Source organism: Danio rerio, chromosome 21 (genome assembly GCF_049306965.1).
Source record: "Danio rerio strain Tuebingen ecotype United States chromosome 21, GRCz12tu, whole genome shotgun sequence".
NCBI classification, from domain to species: domain Eukaryota; kingdom Metazoa; phylum Chordata; class Actinopteri; order Cypriniformes; family Danionidae; genus Danio; species Danio rerio.
In genome coordinates, this window is record NC_133196.1 from 33,259,488 (window position 1) to 33,277,500 (window position 18,013).

The following is an 18,013-nucleotide window of genomic DNA, read 5'->3' on the forward strand; positions in this document are numbered from 1 at the left end:
AGCTGGAGGAAGATTAGTAATTTAAACACTTAAGGCATGCTATTATGTAGTTTTTTCGTAGTGTCATCAGCCAGCCATGTTGGAGAGCAGAATGTAAACCATACCACTAAACAGAAAGAAACTTGCACATTTTGCTGATTAATGCTCTTCAATATAATCATTAAATGTAATATTTTGGCCTGTACTAATTGATCAGACGAAAAAGACATTTCAAGTACTAAAGAGCGCCAAAAGTTACAAAAATTCAAGCAGAATAGAGCTTATTACACCCAGTTTGTTGAAATATTACACATTAAATTTAGCAGCTGACACATTTTTCCATGTTTCAGACAGCATAAATAAGCAGAACAGTGTATTTAATAGTAGAATACCTTGCAATCGTTTCTGTTGCTGACATCCGAGTATCTCCAAAATGGCCATGCATGGGTAACTGATGAAATTGAAAAGTGAAAACACTCTATAGATTGACAATGATGACAGACAGCAACAAACACTTGTTCAGGTTTTGTCATGTCAGGGTTAGCAGGGCTCTGTTGTTCCGTCAGAGGTTATTTCGCCAGCTGATTCTTGTGTGCTTGTGTGGTTTATTGTTTAAGATGGCAGAGAGTGTATCCTGTGTGTTTTCTTAATTTAAGGAAAATATTACATGAACACGCAGCCCAGCGGGCACACATAATAAGACTTTATTATTAGGTTAGATTTGGGTCATGATGTCAAGTGACCAAAATTCAATGACTAGCCAGCGTCTAAGGACAACGGTGTTTTGATGTCCAATAACAACTACAAATGACATTCATATTTGATTGATTTTAGGTTGGTGATAGAGGTTGGCCTGATGTGGGGTTCTGATGTCAACACGATTTTATTTCCTAGCAAAATGCTACTCCATGACACTGGAGTACAACATCAATCTGATGTCATGTTGACGTCTTGTGTCTGTAGGGTGGTGTTTCAAACAAATGTCAGTGCAAACGAGGGAACTTAGCGCAGTTACAAAATTCAGTTACTAAGAAATGGCCTACTGGTGCTTTTGCATGTTTGTCAGCTTCTGACAGTGTGATTTGGTATTAGGAACAAAAACGTTTGCTATTTTTTAGATAATGCAAAAAAATAGTTGTTTTTTGAGTGAACCAGGGTGATGTTAACATCTACATTGACCTACAAACACAGTATCACTCAAAAAAGATTGCAGTTGGGATAAAGCCTATTCTGACTGCAAACCGACAAACTAAACACTTTTCAAATGAAGCTTAAATGAAAACTATTAGAATACGACTAGCAATAAAGAAAGATACTTTCTGGCTAATTCGCTAATGCTAAAACCTTTTGGCAACTCTACATCCAATGGTACATTTGTAGCAGGACTTCTTTAGCTTATTTTTCAAATGCAGTGAAATAAAACTGCACTTTTTACCTTATTTGCAATGACAAAAAAAGTCATTTCCACTCCATATTTTCTAACACAAATATCTACAGAAACATTTGAGTTTGGAGCCTCACTGAAGGGCACAGGCTCCACTGGGAAGAAAGTCTTCAACATAGCTGGCCACTGCTTTGGAGAGGTACGTCATGCTCCCAAAGCGGCCGCTGGGGGCGCTGTCGTAGATCAACCTGCAGATTCCAGTCATGTGATCCTTCTCAAGGAGATTTTCTTCAGCTCCCAGCTCTTTCTGCACAGACAACAAAATTCAGTGTTCATGACTCTTTCTAATCTCTATAGGCAAATTCAGCTCTATAACAAACCCAAGGGCCCCAATAATTTTTTCGCCTCACAAAAGTAACTTTTGCGCTATTAATATTGTTATTATTATTAATTTGCTATTTAATATTATTATCTAATTTTTTTACTATTTGATTTAGATTTGATTATTATAAATGTTTTATTTTTTACTAAAATAGGTGTAGGCTACAAGCATACAAAATCAATCAAAACAAAACAAAACACATTTGCAATACTTCCTAAATGATTGCTTTAAAATAAAATAAATCTTAAAAACTTCATAAATCTTAAATAAATCTTTAAAAACTTCAAACACTAGCTGAGCAGAAATCCCTGAAATATCTTTAAAATCCCTGTTTTCCCATTTGGTCTTGAGTCAATCAACTACAGAAGGTTAGCCTGTTTTTTTTTCTCTCTCAGATATAGTCTAATGAAAGCCAGCGCCAATATTTGATTGCTATGGATTATAAATGCTGTTTTTATAAAAGGGGAAATTCATTCATTTAAAAGTTTGCTTTCTAACTGGTTTAGTTAGATTTAAGCATGTATTTTCTTGCAATAGACTCCGCAACAACGGACCTCTCAATAGCTGTTGTGTAGGCTATTTGATTTAGTTGCACAGTCTCGGTTACATTATTTGAGGGCAGGATTGTGCAAGTGCGCAGTCAAGACAGCGATTAGTTATGAATCCGTTAACATATACAAAATGATTCCGCCTATCCCGGCTTCTCTTAGTGAAGTTTATTTCTAAACTAATTTCTAGGGGATTACGTGATTATGATTGGTTCTGCATTAGCTATGCATGATCCACCAATCAGGCGATTCCTAACCCACTATAAAGAGCCAGGGTTTCTCACTACAGTCATCTTCGATTTGAAGAATCCCCCCTTCCACCCCTACTTCTCCACCTTTCCCTTCATAGGGCGGCACGGGGGCCCAGTGGTTAGCACTGTTGCCTCACAGCAAGTCACGGTTATAGTCCTTTAACAGGCCGGATGTCGTTTCTGTGTGTAGTTTGCAGGGCCCGATTAACCAATGGGCCTTATGGCCACAGGCCTAGGGGCCCGTGCACACTTGGGGCCCCTGTGACGGGGGAGAAATAAAAATAAATATTTATTTTTAACAGGAAGGAAACCTTTTTAAAAAATAATGCAAATGTGATATAAAGTCACAAGTGCCTCATGGGTATTTAATAATGTTTAGCCTTAATAAAGGTGCCTCCCTCTCTGTAAAAACTATATTGCTCAGACAGCTTATTTCCTCAGAGCAAAAAAATCGCTATCACATATAACTATTATTATATTTAAATTGTCTTTCTTTAACTAAACAGAATGCCGTAATTGGTCAAGTGTGGAAACGTCAGTTTTGAAATAACCTGCACTTAACTGAGCGGACTGTAGTGTAACGTTAGTATTTGTCATAGATCAAAAATGAGTGGACAAGTGGATTTAGCAAACGCGAGAGAAAGAGGAGAGGAGGCATCTTTATTGAGGCATTTTCCATACACACCTTCTTCAAACAGAACCATGATCAGGAGAATGAGGGTATAGAAGAAGACGTTATGGTAACGTTAGATGAATAAGCTAGCATAGAGAGAGAGAGAGAGGCCCCAAAGAGGAGAGAGACCAGGGAGGAGAAGAGATATAGTGTGTGTGATTTTGGATACTTTTAGGTTTATAATCAAGTTGTTCAGTGAACTTGAACAAGTATACTAAAAAACATTCATTTTCACTAGTTTTATTAGTATTTTTATTCAATGCTTTGAAAAATAAGTTAAATCTTTGTAGACTATTAATATATATGTACTATATATCATTTATTTAAATATGTGGGAAACAAATTATAGATTTATTTTAATTAAAAATTATTATATTATTCTTATTTTTTTTTTAATTCAACTATAGAGGTGTGGCCAGGTAGGGGGCCTTACAAGATAATGTGCCCAGGGGCCCCTGAGTTCTAATCCGGGCCTGGTAGTTTGCATAGTTTCCTCCCACATTCCAAAAACATACACTACAAGTGAACTGATCAATCTAAATTTAGCACTACAGTCAATCTCTCATCCTGCAGCATATCTTTTCATAGCAATCATTTTAGTCATTAGGTCTTATCAAGGGAGGAGATCGAGCTCTACCTGAGCTCAAAGCTCCCCCATCACCTTGCAAACAGGAGGGAGCCCAGGGCTTAAAGACCTTTTGAGCTCAGGGCTCTCTCTTGGCCGGGACAGCAGGCCAACCTAGCTGATAATCAATCATCAGCTAATAGTGAACTCTTGAACTGCATGTTAATAATGAATAATGTTTGCATCTCATATTTTTGTTCTACAAGGCACTTGATTAGCCTAACTTAAACCGGACCATTCTTGTGGTAGAGCCGTAAAATAAGGAGCTGTCCTGGGGAAAACGGGACATCTGGTCACTCTTACTGGGGTCTAAAACTGGGCTACTCGAAATACAGATTGGGCTACAGCCACTCCAAGCTATAGTTAAGCAACATCACTGTTTTTGAACAGCAGCGAGCCAAAAATAATTCTTCACTTTAACGGCACAAGGCAAAGAGACGTTTCCCACGTCATGGTGCAGATACATTGTTCAGCCAATCAAGGGCCCCATCCTTCTGCAGGCCCTAGGGCTTCAGCCCCACCTAGCCTTTATGTTATTCCGGCCTGTTTGAATGTGTCTGATTTTTCTCTTTATTTTAGGCTACATGCAGATATAAACACCTATTTTACGAGAAACGTGTTTTGTGAATACTTGAGATGCCTGTCGCTGCTCTAGAACTGCCGGTTTTAGGCTGTTGAATGTATTTTTCCTAGCATTGATTGGCACGATTGAAAGCATTACAGTGGTATGAACCGTTATAGGGGGAGTAGGGGGTGGGGGGGGTCAAATGTCTATTTATATTATAAATTTTTTAGTATTAATATTTAAGAAAGCTAATATTGAAGAAAGCTATTGCTTACTCCTAAACGGCTGACCTCGTTTCAATCAAATGGAATAAGATTTTAAAGTTACAGCAGGATTTTTCTTTAATATGCCCCTTGGCCAATGAGTTTTATATTGATTGAGGGTAAATCTCATACCTCTGTAACGGATATCCCAAGGAAGCTCACCTGATCATTGTAAAACAGGTCACTGGCCATCTGAACGATCCTCTCCACCTGAATGACACCACCCACGCTCTGGATGTCCACCTCCGCCAACATGGTCAGCACCAGGATGGCCTCCACCAGCAGCTGACGGTACTCGGGTTGAGCAACACGGTTTAGCACGGACTCCACATGCACAGCAAACTTTATTTCTCCAGGAGTCATCTGAAAATGTTGTGACATTATATTAGCGTTCTGTAAATGTATTACTCTAATCTCAGTCATGTTTATCTCTTTAAGTTGTTTACCTCTCTTGTGGTTGAAGATGGAAGCACAAAGCCCTCAATGGACAGACCGTGGCACTGGTTAATACAAAAAAAGGATTGAGATTTGTAGCATAAGCTTGACAAACTCGGACAACACAATAGGCCTTTTTCACGGACGGTAGCGCGCACATCTAGGGATGGCTGACGTGAAACTGATGTTTCGACACAGTGTCGAGATCCCGAAGAGCAAGTGTTTCGAAACACTGCACCGAAGCATGATCCGAAGCACCCAAGTCACGTGACTAAAGTGTTTCGAAACACTTAGTCACGTGACTAAAGCGATTCAAAGCATCGATCAGCTTAGAAGCGTTTCGAGACCTGGCGAATCCTCATTTAACTGCCAAGGTAAGAAATTGCCTCTGTATCATATGGCCTAGAGGACTGTGTGTATACAAACTGGACAGAATCGCCGCGCGATGTTTTGGCTTCGAATCCCGACTTGTACAAATACTCTGAATTCATGGTTTTATGTATTTTAAACATTTTTCTGTTTTGTGTAGCCTAAATAGGATACAGCTGCAGTTACGCCCTCAATTTAGCATCATTTTTGTAACACTGTAAAACAATAATAAATATTTTTACAGTATGGTTGGGTTTAGGGATTAGGTAGACATTAATAAAATACAATAAATGGGAAATTTAATGAATAATATAAATAATTCTTGATAACTTTAGGCCACCGTTTTTGATCTAGCAACAACCCTGTTTTAAGACAAAAATAAGACATATTTTTTCACAAAATGTTTATTCGGATATCAGACCAATGTTGAAACAAAACGATACAAGAGCAAAGCATTACCAACTGGTATAAAATAATTTCAAAACAACTATGACAGCCTAGCTTCGAAGCCTACTATCTCCGCATGGAAGTCTTAACACCTTTACCACTGTACTACGACACTTGAAGGATTAAACATACAAAGTGGGGTTTAATCCCTCAGTTTGTTCAACTGTTCTTTGCTGAAGCTGTTTCAGTGCAATACATAAAAAATGACCACTAGATGTCACTGTAGAGTGGGGTTTCGAAACGTTTCGAAGCTTCGATACATTTGCTTCGACTGTTTCAGTGTTTCACGAAGCCTCGCTTTGCCCACCACTACTACGCACATCCGGTTGAGCGGTAGTTGCGTATCCTTACTTCCGGCCGGAGCAATAGCGTCAGATACGCTATAGTCTTCACTACCTCTTTGAAAACTTTGCCAACATTTACCATTTACAGCGGCTGTTTATTGTCTTGTGGACCGACATCTATCGTATATATTGTATCTGACGCTATTTCTCCGGCCGGAAGTAAGGATACGCAACTACCGCTCAACCGGATGTGCGCGCTACCGTCCGTGAAAAAGGCCTATGTGTCTCATTTTAAGTGTACAAGGTAATACAAAAGATAAAATGTCTATGTTTTAACTATTTGTTAACACAATATTTTAAGGCCTAAAATTGCACATTTTTAAATATACAGGTTGTTGAAATGAATAGCATGAGAATTACTTTTCTGTAGAAAAATGTCTTTGTGATGCAAAGATGTTTTTTTTACAAAGTGACATCGCCACCTACTGACCTGGCATAGAGAATACAGTAGTTGTTTTGAATGGCGATTGAAACCAATAATACCTGCCTGCAGACTGCAAGAGATGGCTGTAAAATGACAGGGGCATCACTTGTAGTAGAGGCATAACTTGAAGTTATCAAGATCTCATTGAACCATGCGAGATGTCATATTGAGATGTTGTTGCAAATAATAGAACAAATTTGCAACAGTTGAATTGCGAGCGCGTCACATATGAACTTGTGGCTGTACATGCACAGTGGAGTAGGTGTAAACATTAATAAATGTGATGTTTGGGTTTAGAGTTGGAGCAGGTGTAGATGTTAATAGCTGATGGTTTGGCTTAGGATTGAGGTAGGTGTATACGTTAATAACTGTGATGGTTTGGTTTATGGTTGAGGTATAGGTGTAGACATTTATTAACAAACAATGTAAAGGGTAATATTTTACAATACCTGACAAAAGTCTGGTCGCCTATCCAAGTTTTAGAAACAACAAATAATAACTTGATTTCTAGTATAAAGTCATGTTGCAGAGGAAAAATGATTAATATTGTGTTTGACTCCCATGAGCTTGGAGGACTGCATCCATACATCTCTGCAATGACTCAAATAACTTATTAATAGTCATCTGGAATGGCAAAGAAAGCGTTCTTTCAGGACTCCCAGAGTTCATCAAGAGTTTGTGGATTTATCTTCAATGCCTCCGCATCTTACCCCAGGCATGCTCAATAATGTTCATGTCTTGTGATTGGGCTGGCCAATCCTGGAGCACCTTAACCGTCTTTGCTTTCGGGAACTTTGATGTGGAGGCTGAAGTATGAGAAGGAGCGCTATCCTGCTGAAAAATTTGCCCTATTCTGTGGTTTGTAATGTAAGCTCAGGATATCTCCCCCATACTGAATTTAACTCCAAGAGCATTTTTCCAAATGACAAACTAGAAGATTAATTGTTGCTCTTACAACTGGGATTGATGACAAGACTTTTGTCAGGTAGTGAACATTTTAAGAAAAAACTAATAAAACTAATAACAACACCTCTACTACAATTTACGCTCCCTTCATGTTACTCCCCTCTCTAGCGGGCAGACCCAACTGATTAAATGAACAGAGAGGAATTCTCAAATGAAAGTGGTTTACAAGTAAAACACAAAAATGTGAATTAAGGGTAAACAGAAAAAATACACAACTTCCTGAAATGTCATACACTGTAATAATGCTGGGTTACACCCAATTCCTTCATGTTGTCCCAAGACAAATCAATATAATTAACTTAATTACAATTTTATGTGTTGTGAACTCAAAACAATTAAGTCGTCATGCAAAAAAAGCAATTTTTGAGTGTATAATCACTGAAGCAGTGTTTCAAGTGCAGAATGAAGTCAATAAAATATTTGTAAATGAGTAGAAATATAAATATTTACTAAATAGTAAATAATTTAAATTGTTTTAACTTCAAAACTGGATACTGGTTTATGCACTTTTACCTTCTGCAGAATCTTCCAGACATTCTGATAGAAACCGACCGGGACTCTGTTTAGCGCTCCATCCAGACGTCTGCGCCGAAGCCACTGGCCGTGTCTGCTGTCACCCACCAGTGTGGCTCCTAATGAGCCCTGAAATGACTCGATAGATGGAAGTCTGTATCTCTGTAAAACAATCAGATTCATTTCACCTATGTTCGAAAAAAGATAAGGTATGTTTGCCTCTCTTCCACTCACCCCTGATTCAATCTTTCCAATATCCAGCGAGTGGACTGACACAGCCTTAAGCAAACAGGAAAAAAGGTCACTGTTTTTACTTAATCTGTTGCAATTAAATTGAGTCATAAGCTGCCTGAATCCAAACACTGTCTCACCAGTTTGATATTATCAGCCTGTTTACTTGATACTTTCACTTCGGTTTTGGTGAAGCTAGACTTGCTCTTGTCTTGGATATTGACCTCTGAGGTGGTCGCATTACCTACTGAACGAACTGAAGAAGAAATATAAACACAAGCGCACACATTGAACTGATGAATATGATAACGTAAACAAGGAGCAGAGAAGACCTTTTCTGAGGTGCAAGTCAAAGGAGAAACCTTTGTAAAGAACATTCTAACCTACAATTTGACCATTCATATTGTACTTAAAGGGTTAGTTCACCCCAAATTTTTTATTTGATTATTAATCACCCATTCTCTTTAAATTACAATTCATCTTTAGAATACAAGTGAAGATATTTTAGATGAAACCCAAGAGCTCTCTGATCCTCCATAGACAGCAGGGGTCCTGAAATATCCAAAAAGGAACCAAATATATTGTCAAAACATTCCATCACAATTTTATGAAGCCGCAAGAATATTATTTTATTCAGTGCAACACGCATACAGTGCAAATTGTTCCCATGAACACACATCTTGAACTTAAAGCTGAGGAGAAGAAATTGTAGGGTTTTCGTATATTCTTGTAAATTAGTAACAATTACAATTGAACTACTGATAACATGTGAGGACACTGGACAATGGAGTAGAGCATCCAAATGCAGTTTTAGTAAGATAATCGTCTAGCAAGCAGGTACACACTGAGTAATCCAAAGTGTGGTCGGTAAACAGGCGAATGGTTGGTACAGGTGGCAAACAACGTACACAAAGAAACAAACCAAAGGTGAAGCACAGCAAGAGAAGGCAAGGGACATGCATCGTAATCCTCACTTACAGTATAACAGGATTAATTCAGAAGTATAGTCAGCAAAGCATGCGAATGGTCAGTACAGGCAGCGAAAACAACAGAGATAATAGAACAAGGCAAAGGGTGAAAACATGGCTAAACAACACAAGAAAATGCTTCACGGTGTTACAATAACAGAAACAAGACTCAGCCATGATGTGTGTGTGTGTGTGTGTGTGTGTGTACTGTGTTTATGGTCCATCTGATTAGTCCTGAACAGCTTCAGCTGTGTGTGTTTGCAATCAAGAGGAATCTAGGCCAGGTGTGTGAGTGACGTACATGATGGGATTTGTAGTACAGTTGAATGTGAGTGTTCTCCAGCAGTCTGCATGAGGAACACTGCTGGTGATCATAACAACTGGTGACACATGGTCATATTTTTTTGATGAATGTTTTCGAACATAGGCTCATTCTGAAAACGTAGCCCTATATATGTTTCTGGAGATCACAAATTATGTAGTCAGAAGTACGTATGGCTGCATTTCATTTTTAAATTGAACACTTTGGGGTGGTATCATGTCATTTCGTTTGGCTCTTGCTAGCTGACCGCTTACCACAGTATGGATGGCTTTTCCGCTGTTACCGGATTGTCCAATTAGCTCGCCATGTAAGTTGGTGAACTTGAGAAACAGAGAGGAAATGACCACGATGACAGGGTTCAAGGCTGGTGAATAATGGTCCCAGAAAGGAGGTAAGACAAAAACAGAATTCAAAAAATAAAATAAGTAAGTAAATAACAGGGTGTCTGTCGAGGGCTTTACTTTTTCTGGACTGCTTTATAAAATTGTGTTTGGGTTTAGGGAAGTGGCGGGCGGGTCAATCTGTGCTTTTTAAAACACTATTGGTTGGATTTAGAGAAGGAGGAGGCTGGGTCAGCCGATCGGTCAGTCAGTCATTCTGTCAGTCAAACAGTCAGTCGACAGTGGCTCGAAATCTCGAAAAGACAGCAACCTCTAGTGGATTCATGAAAACAAAAACTGCAAAAAAAGAAAAAAAAAACTCCAGGGACGCATTTCACAATCCACAGAAAGTTATATTGAGGTAGGTTTTCAGAATGAGCCTGGGTTGGTAATTAGTCAGAATTTTCAGTTTTGTGTGAACTATCCTTTTAAGAGAGTATGCAGTTATAATCTTCTTCTTTAATGCTTCATGGCAATTAGATAAGGGCTGAAAAGTGCTTACCGCTTTTTTGAACTCCAAACTCTTTGCCACTGAGAATATTAAGCAGCAGGTTCTTCATCTCAAATGGGCTCATGTTCATCAAATTCTCTGTAGCCTCCTCACCTAAAAAATACTGATATGATCGTCTTGTGCTTTCAACCAGCGTAACAAAAAATATATTATTTAAGGGTGTGAATTGATTAAAAATGAATTGATTTAAAGATATCCAGATGATTTAATCTGGTTTGATGTATTTTTCATGAAAGAAATGCAGCCTTAGTTATGAATAATAGTGTTTTATTCAGCAGCATTAAAAATCAAACTGACCAAAAGCTTTTGAAAGGCACTACATGTGTCAAAAGACAAAATGTCCCATTTTGTGTGTGCATCAAAATACATTTACAAAAATGCAAAAATAGCATATTTAATTCTCTTGAAGTGTCTACTTTGTTTCAAATGCATTTTTTGAAAATAAACAAAAGATTTTGGTGAAAAAACTCGAATTGTCATTCATGTTTATATAAAAACTAAACATACATCTTCTGATCTGTACATTTTAGTGTGCGATCATACACAATTTTGCATATATTTAAAATGTAAAATGTCTTGTTTTAAAAAAATAGATGATGAGATCATTTAATAGAGTCTTTAATCTGTCTTCAAATGAATCTTATGATTTGAATATTTTTATTGCATTTTTTTTTTAGATATTATTCAAACATATAAATGTATATGAAAAATTTTAGTCCTATAAGTAAAAATAAGTCCTATTACCCGTGTTGGGTTAATTTAAAAAAGTAATAGATTACAAATTACTGAATACTACTGGAAATACTACTTGTTATTATTTTATTATTCCTTTATTTAGCCAGGAGATCACATTGAGACAGTACTGTCTCTTCTTCCAGTGAGACCTGGTCAAGATGGCAGGCAGCACATAAAGTTTCATATAAAAATCACAAACAGTACCACAAAATTACAAAATCACCATTCTTAAAAACATCAGCTCATAAAAAACAATTGCAGGTGTCCTTTAAAATGTTGTATAAAAGATGTTTAAAAGTACTCAGAGTTGAAAGAGTGTCAAGATTGAGATGATTTTGCAGGTCATTCCAAGCCCTGGGAGAGTAAACGGAAAAAGCACGTTTGCCAAGTTCTGATAGTACCCTTGGAACTATCAGACGAATACATGAACCAGATCTAGTGTGTTGGTTGTTGGTGTGAAATGTTAATAAATTAAAAATATAGGATGGTAATTTGCCTAAAAGAGCCTTTAAGATAAATAAGTACAGATGTAATTTTCTCCTTTGATATAGAGATAACCAGTCTAAGGAATCATACAAAATACAGTGATGCGTCCGTGAGTCTGCACCTGTGACAAAACGTATTGCTTGTAATCTGATTATATTACTAATTACTTCAAGTAAAAAGTAATCAGATTTCTAATTACTTTACTTTGAAGTTACTTTTAAAAATATACCCATTAAAATGCAAAATAAACTGCAGCAAATGAATATTCTCTGAAAAACATTACAATGGGTCGATCACAGCAGCGTGACACAGTGGCAAAGTAGGTAGTGCTGTTCCCTCACAGCAAGAAGGTCGCTGGTTCGAGCCTCAGCTGGGTCAGTTGGTGTTTCTGTGTGGAGTTTGCATGTTCTCCCCACGTTCGCGTCGGTTTCCTCCGCGTGCTCCGGTTTCCCCCACAAGTCCAAAGACATGTGGTACAGGTGAATTGGGTAAGCTAAAAGTGTCCATGTGTGTGAATGAGAGTGTATGGGTGATTCCCAGTGATGGGTTACGGCTGGAAGGGTATCCGCTGCGTAAAGCATATGCTGGATAAGTTGGCGGTTCATTCCGCTGTGGTGACCCCAGATTAATAAAGGGACTAAGCCGAGAAGAAAATGGACTGTGGGGAAAACCAGAGCACCCGGAAGAAACCCATGCGGAAGCAGGGAGAACATGCAAACTCCACACAGAAACGTCAACTGACCCAGCCGAGGCTCGAACAAGTGACCTTCTTGCTGTGAGGTGACAGCACTACCTACTGCGCCACTGCGTCACCCAAACTAAACACATTTAAAATGTAATTCGTAACATTACTGTGTTTCTCAAAAATGTAACTAGAATAAAGTAACGCATTACAGTGGAATGCATTACACCAGAGTCTTCCCATCAGTAAAGAATCAGTTTTGAGATGACATCAAAAATATGATAGTAGAACCAGCAACAACAACAAAAAGAAAACCTGCAGAACTCTCAAATCAAACCTAAGCTTTTCTACCCACTTCTGAGCATCATCCCTCCCATTTCTCAACCCTCCCTGTTTTTTAAATGATTCTTGATTGAAATATGCCAGAAAAGAAGTTTTACCTATATAACCACTTCTTCACCGAATGACAATTTAGTGGAAGTATATCAATGTAAAAATCAATGATCGTTATTTTTTGCTCTGTAGTAAGATTTAACAAGACACACTGTAATGTAAGAGAAAAGAGTACATTGAAACAGGAACTAAGAGATACCTGAACATTGGAGAGACTGGGCCAGTTCAGTCACCATGACCTGAAGAATCAGACCAATGCGCAGACGAAACATTTCGCTAAAGATCTTAGGCTGGGTGCGAATGATCATACCCAGAAACACCATGATCTCCTGCCAGGAGCATACGGGAGAGTCAGTGAAATTAAAACACATAAGACTGAGATGTGGATCTGGCCTGAGCTCTAACCTGAGTGAGAATGGCGATGGTGAGGTTGTTCTCACTGGCATCATCGATCAGCCTCGCCAGCTTATCTGGAGGCATCGGCCTGAAGGACACAAACACTATAGTATGCACATGTAAACGTGAATGCGAACATCCAGTATGTGTGTGTATTTACGCTGAAATAGTTTTCTCTCTTGGTTCAGGAGGAAGGCCGACTGTTAGATGTTTCTGATGGATTAATAAGTATGAGCAAGCCTGTTAATGAAAAAATAGAATTTCATTTAAAATCAGCAGGAAATCAAAATTATTGCAGTATTTATTATACATTTTATTTCCTTTTAATTCATATGCCTCTGTAATCATTTGCAAAACACTTCTACTTTCTGGCGACGACCTGTCAATCATATGAGATCCCCCAATGGCAAAACACAATGATTCAAATGATCCAATCAACTACCAAAAGACAAAATCAAGTTAAAAACTCTGGAGAACTTTAAAAAAAACTTTAAAGATGATCCTGAAACTAATGCTGGATCTATCTACTCCAGTTGATCTTGCAAACTCTACTTACCTTATTAGTTTGGAATATGCCACAGCCAAATTCAATGACGCCAGCAGGAAAATACCATTTTGATCAAATATTAGTGAGACTGTATCAGACATGCTTCAATCCTGATTTTAAACCTTTTATTTCAATATTACCGTTTTTTTATAATCTACCTCTTTGTTGGATGGACATAGGGCTTTGTAGTAATTAGTTCTAAATCTAAAATACTCAATGCGGTTTTGTAACCTGTAATCTGTTTGCATTCATTTATATTTATATTAATTGGTTTTCTGTGCAACATCATGGGTAATATAGTTTTCTTGTGCAAATGCATTTATAAAACTACTTATTAGTAAATATTATACTATATACACTCACCGGCCACTTTATTAGGTACAACTGTCCATCTGCTCATTAACACAAATTTCTAATCAGCCAATCACATCAGCAACTCAAGCTGGTCTGAGTATTTCAGAAACTGGGATTTTCATGCACAACCATCTTTAGGGTTTACAGAGAATGGTCAGAAAAAGAAAAAACATACAGTGAGTGGCAGTTCTGTGGGTGCAAATGCCTTGTTGATGCCAGAGGAGAATGCCCAGACTGATAGAAAGGCAACAGTAACTCAAATAACCACTCGTGGTCTGCAGAAGAGCATCTGTGAATGCAAAACATGTTGAACCTTGAGGCGGATGGGCTACAGCAGCAGAAGACCACACCAGGTGCCACTCTTGTCAGCTAAGAACAGGAAACTGAGGCGACAATTTGCACAGGCTCACCAAAATTCGACAATAGAATTTTGGAAAAACGTTGCCTGGTCTGAGTCTCGATTTCTACTGCAACATTCGAATTGTCAGGTCAGAATTTGGTGTCAAGAACATAAAAGCATGAACCCATCCTGCCTTGCAGGGGGGGGGGGGGGGAATTCTGGGTGTTCACTAATGAACTCAACAAAGAAGAAACGACAGTAAATTCTGCTGTAAATTCTGTATTTACAGTAAATTTGATGAAGATTTTACATTAAAAAATAATAATTTTGCTGCTTACAAACTACTTATATGAATGAGCTAAATCAACACAATTCTTGAGTCTTTAGTGGGACAACTTAATTGTTTTATGTTCAATTCACTTGACTTTGTAAAAACATTAAGTTAACTTAATTGATTTGTTTTCCCAGTACTGGGTTGCGGCTGTAAGGGCACCCGCTGCGTAAAGCATATGCTGGAATAGTTGGTGGTTCATTCCACTGTGGCGACCCATGTTTTATAAGGGACTAAATAGAAGGAAAATTAATGTATGAATAATTGATTTGTGTTTGGACAACTTGACGGAATTGTGTGGAACCCAGAATTTTTTGCAGTGTTTTACTGATTTAGCATTATAAGAGTAGCAGTGCTGTGACTCACAGCATCCAGCTCTTCCACTTTCTTGCGCAGCATCCCGCAGATCATCCGGATGAGGCCCCAGTGCTTCAGGCTTCCTGCTTTTTCATACAAATCACTCAGCATGCGTCTTACAGGCCAACCTATCCCGTGTAGCTTGGTGTCCCAGTCTATTCCCCTTATAACAGAAACACCAAAACACTTCAATTCAATAGTCCTTAACTTAGTTAAAGTCAGAGTACAGTTCTTTTAATAAACTCGAATACTGACTTGTCTTTGAAAAGGATGTAGAGGATATCAGCCTGGTCTTGCAGGTTCAGATTCTGCTTCAGCATCTGCACGAGAGCTGAGTAATCGATCCCGCCATTGACGTCTCTGGGCAGACTCAGACAATGAGGAGTCTGCGTCTCAGGCACCTTTGAAATGGTGAGAAATATCATTATGACAGTGTGTTGTGAGATGTTGTACTGCCTTTTTAAACAGTTCCATAACACAATTATGCCATTTGTTTGCTCTAGAAATTAGATTTTTTGGAAACTGTTTAAATTATATTCTACACTCTTAGAAATAAAGGTACGAGAGCGGTGGTACCGTAACAAATGTACAAGTTTGTAACTAAAGGGTGCCCTTTAATACCTCTAGGATACATACTAGTACCTAAAAATTATAAATATGTACCTCTTGAAAATTTTAGGTACTAATATACACCTTTGAGGTACCAATATGAATGGACCCTTTATGTACAAATGTGTGCCTTTCGAAAAGATACAGCTCACCAGACAGCTCTTGTACCTCTATTTCTGAGAGTTTATTTTAATATATCTTTCAAAATCAGTCTTCAGTGTGACAGGATCCTTCAGAAATCATGGTTACACTTTATTTTAGGTCACATTAACTATTATGTACCTATATTAAAATTAATAAACTCAAGATTAAAGTTCTATTTAAAAATAAACTCATCTAGAAACAACTCAAACAGCGTAAGCCACAGACAAAAGAACTTTGCGAGTTTGATTTAGTTATCAGATATGCTAGTTTATGATTCCCTTTGTTGGTTCAGTTTTCTTGGATAATTGGTTTTAGGTTATTGATGTTGATTTGCAACACCCCCCCCCCCCCTCCTTCTCTCTCTCTTTCTTCATAGGACCTTGTTGGCCCTGTCCTCTTTGCCTCATCCAGACTCTTTCTCTTTCTCTCTCTCTCTCTCTCTCTCTCTTTCTCTCTCTCTCTCTCTCTCTCTCTCTCGTAATGTAATTTTACCATTAACAATAAAGTCAATCCAAATATTCATAATTAATTAATAACTTGTTATTAATAATTATTAATAATATTCATAATTTACGAGCTAAATTCAATACATAAAATATATAAGGGTTTTCTCAAAATATGAGCAGAACATAAGTTTTCAACACTGATAATAATGAGAACCATTATTAATTAATATTATTAATTAAATACCATTTAAAATCAGCATATTATAATAATTTCAGAAGAATCACATGATGCAGTGATACTCTCTGTGCTTGCTTAAAATCCCAGCATGCCCTTTGAAAAGAGTAGGGGTTTAACTCTGGTATCCTGGCCAAATTTGCCCACTGGTCTTTGTTCATCATGGCCTCCTAATTATTCCCATAGCATAACTGGCTTCATCACTCTGTCTGTTCTCCACTAATAAGCTGGTGCGTGGTGTGTGGTCTGGTGCAGAATGGCTGCTGAGTCATCCAGGTGGATGCTGCAGCCTGGTGGTGGATGAGGAGTGTAATGTGAAGTGATGCTGTCAACAGGTGTCCAAATGCAGGTTTATGGAGAATGGTCAGGCAAGCAACGGTCACAATCAGGAGAAAACAGATGTATGAAGGCAAATCCGTGGTCGTGGTCAAAAACACAGGTGATGGGTCAGTACAGGCAGGCAGCAAGCAACATAAACAAACAAACAAACAAACAAGGCAAGGGTCAAAAACACGGCAAAGCAATGAAAGGAAAATGCATCTTACTGTCACAAAACTGTAAGACAAGATTCCACAACTGGAGTGAGTGTGTGTGTGTGTGTGTGTGTGTGTGTGTGTGTGTGTGTGTGTGTGTGTGTGTGTGTGTGTGTGTGTGTGTGTGTGCTGCTTTTAAAGTCCATGTAATCAGTTCTGAACAGCTTCAGCTGTGTGGGTTAGCAATCAGTGGGGAACAGGTGTGAGTGTGTGGTGCATGACTGGAGCTTGTAGTCCATATACCAGCAGATCTGTGAATTTACCAGCGATCTGTAGGCATTAGATTGCTGGTTATTGTGACAAGGAGATCCCCCCCAAAATGGGTAAAGCAATTTAAGTGTCTGGACCAAAGTGATATATAAATATAAGTAATTATTATTATTATGAAAATATATATATTTTTTAATTATTTTCAATTCACATCAAAAAGTAGAACTCAAATAACAAAAAAAGTAAAAATAAAAAATCCTAATGTGACTTTTGACAAGTACAGAATAATCGCAGAACAACCACTAAATTTCCAGGTGTCTTGATTAAAGGTTTTTGCATAGTCAGTAAAAACTGTTACAGTATAAATACATATAATCCTGATTGAATAAAAGAAAACCAAGCACACATTTAATAGAAAGCAAAGAAAGCCAAGCAATTATTCTAATTATTACTCCAACAATCACAGCAAAATCCGCTAATTTCATGTTATCTACCTTCTCTTTGTCAACCAGCAGATTAAGGTCTGGTGCCGGAGAATGGAAGAGTTTAGTTGGAAGGTACATATGCACATCTGTGAAGAGGTCAAAATAAAATGATAATTATATTCACTGCATAGCATGAAAAATGACAGCAGG

The 18,013-nt window shown here is 38.0% G+C and overlaps 1 protein-coding gene across 3 annotated transcripts in view; it reads right to left on the reverse strand.

Annotated features, from left to right (window-relative positions):
- Window positions 1-662: 662 nt before the first annotated feature.
- Window positions 663-18,013, reverse strand: part of phka1b (phosphorylase kinase, alpha 1b (muscle)) — a 49,956-nt gene continuing 32,605 nt past the window's right edge. For 2 of the 3 annotated variants that reach the window (XM_073936041.1, XM_009295578.5), the window contains exons 20-32: window positions 17,873-17,949; window positions 15,457-15,602; window positions 15,211-15,364; window positions 13,433-13,512; window positions 13,282-13,360; window positions 13,076-13,205; window positions 10,572-10,673; window positions 8,540-8,655; window positions 8,403-8,447; window positions 8,169-8,330; window positions 5,117-5,170; window positions 4,833-5,033; window positions 663-1,670 (exon numbers count right to left, since the gene is read on the reverse strand). In XM_073936041.1, coding sequence (XP_073792142.1) covers window positions 1,497-1,670; window positions 4,833-5,033; window positions 5,117-5,170; window positions 8,169-8,330; window positions 8,403-8,447; window positions 8,540-8,655; window positions 10,572-10,673; window positions 13,076-13,205; window positions 13,282-13,360; window positions 13,433-13,512; window positions 15,211-15,364; window positions 15,457-15,602; window positions 17,873-17,949 — 1,520 coding nt within the window. In that variant the 3' untranslated portion in view covers window positions 663-1,496. Of the gene's footprint in view, window positions 1,671-4,832; window positions 5,034-5,116; window positions 5,171-8,168; window positions 8,331-8,402; window positions 8,448-8,539; window positions 8,656-10,571; window positions 10,674-13,075; window positions 13,206-13,281; window positions 13,361-13,432; window positions 13,513-15,210; window positions 15,365-15,456; window positions 15,603-16,954; window positions 17,018-17,872; window positions 17,950-18,013 lie in introns of those variants that run through there. The other variant, XM_073936042.1, reaches the window with a different exon arrangement.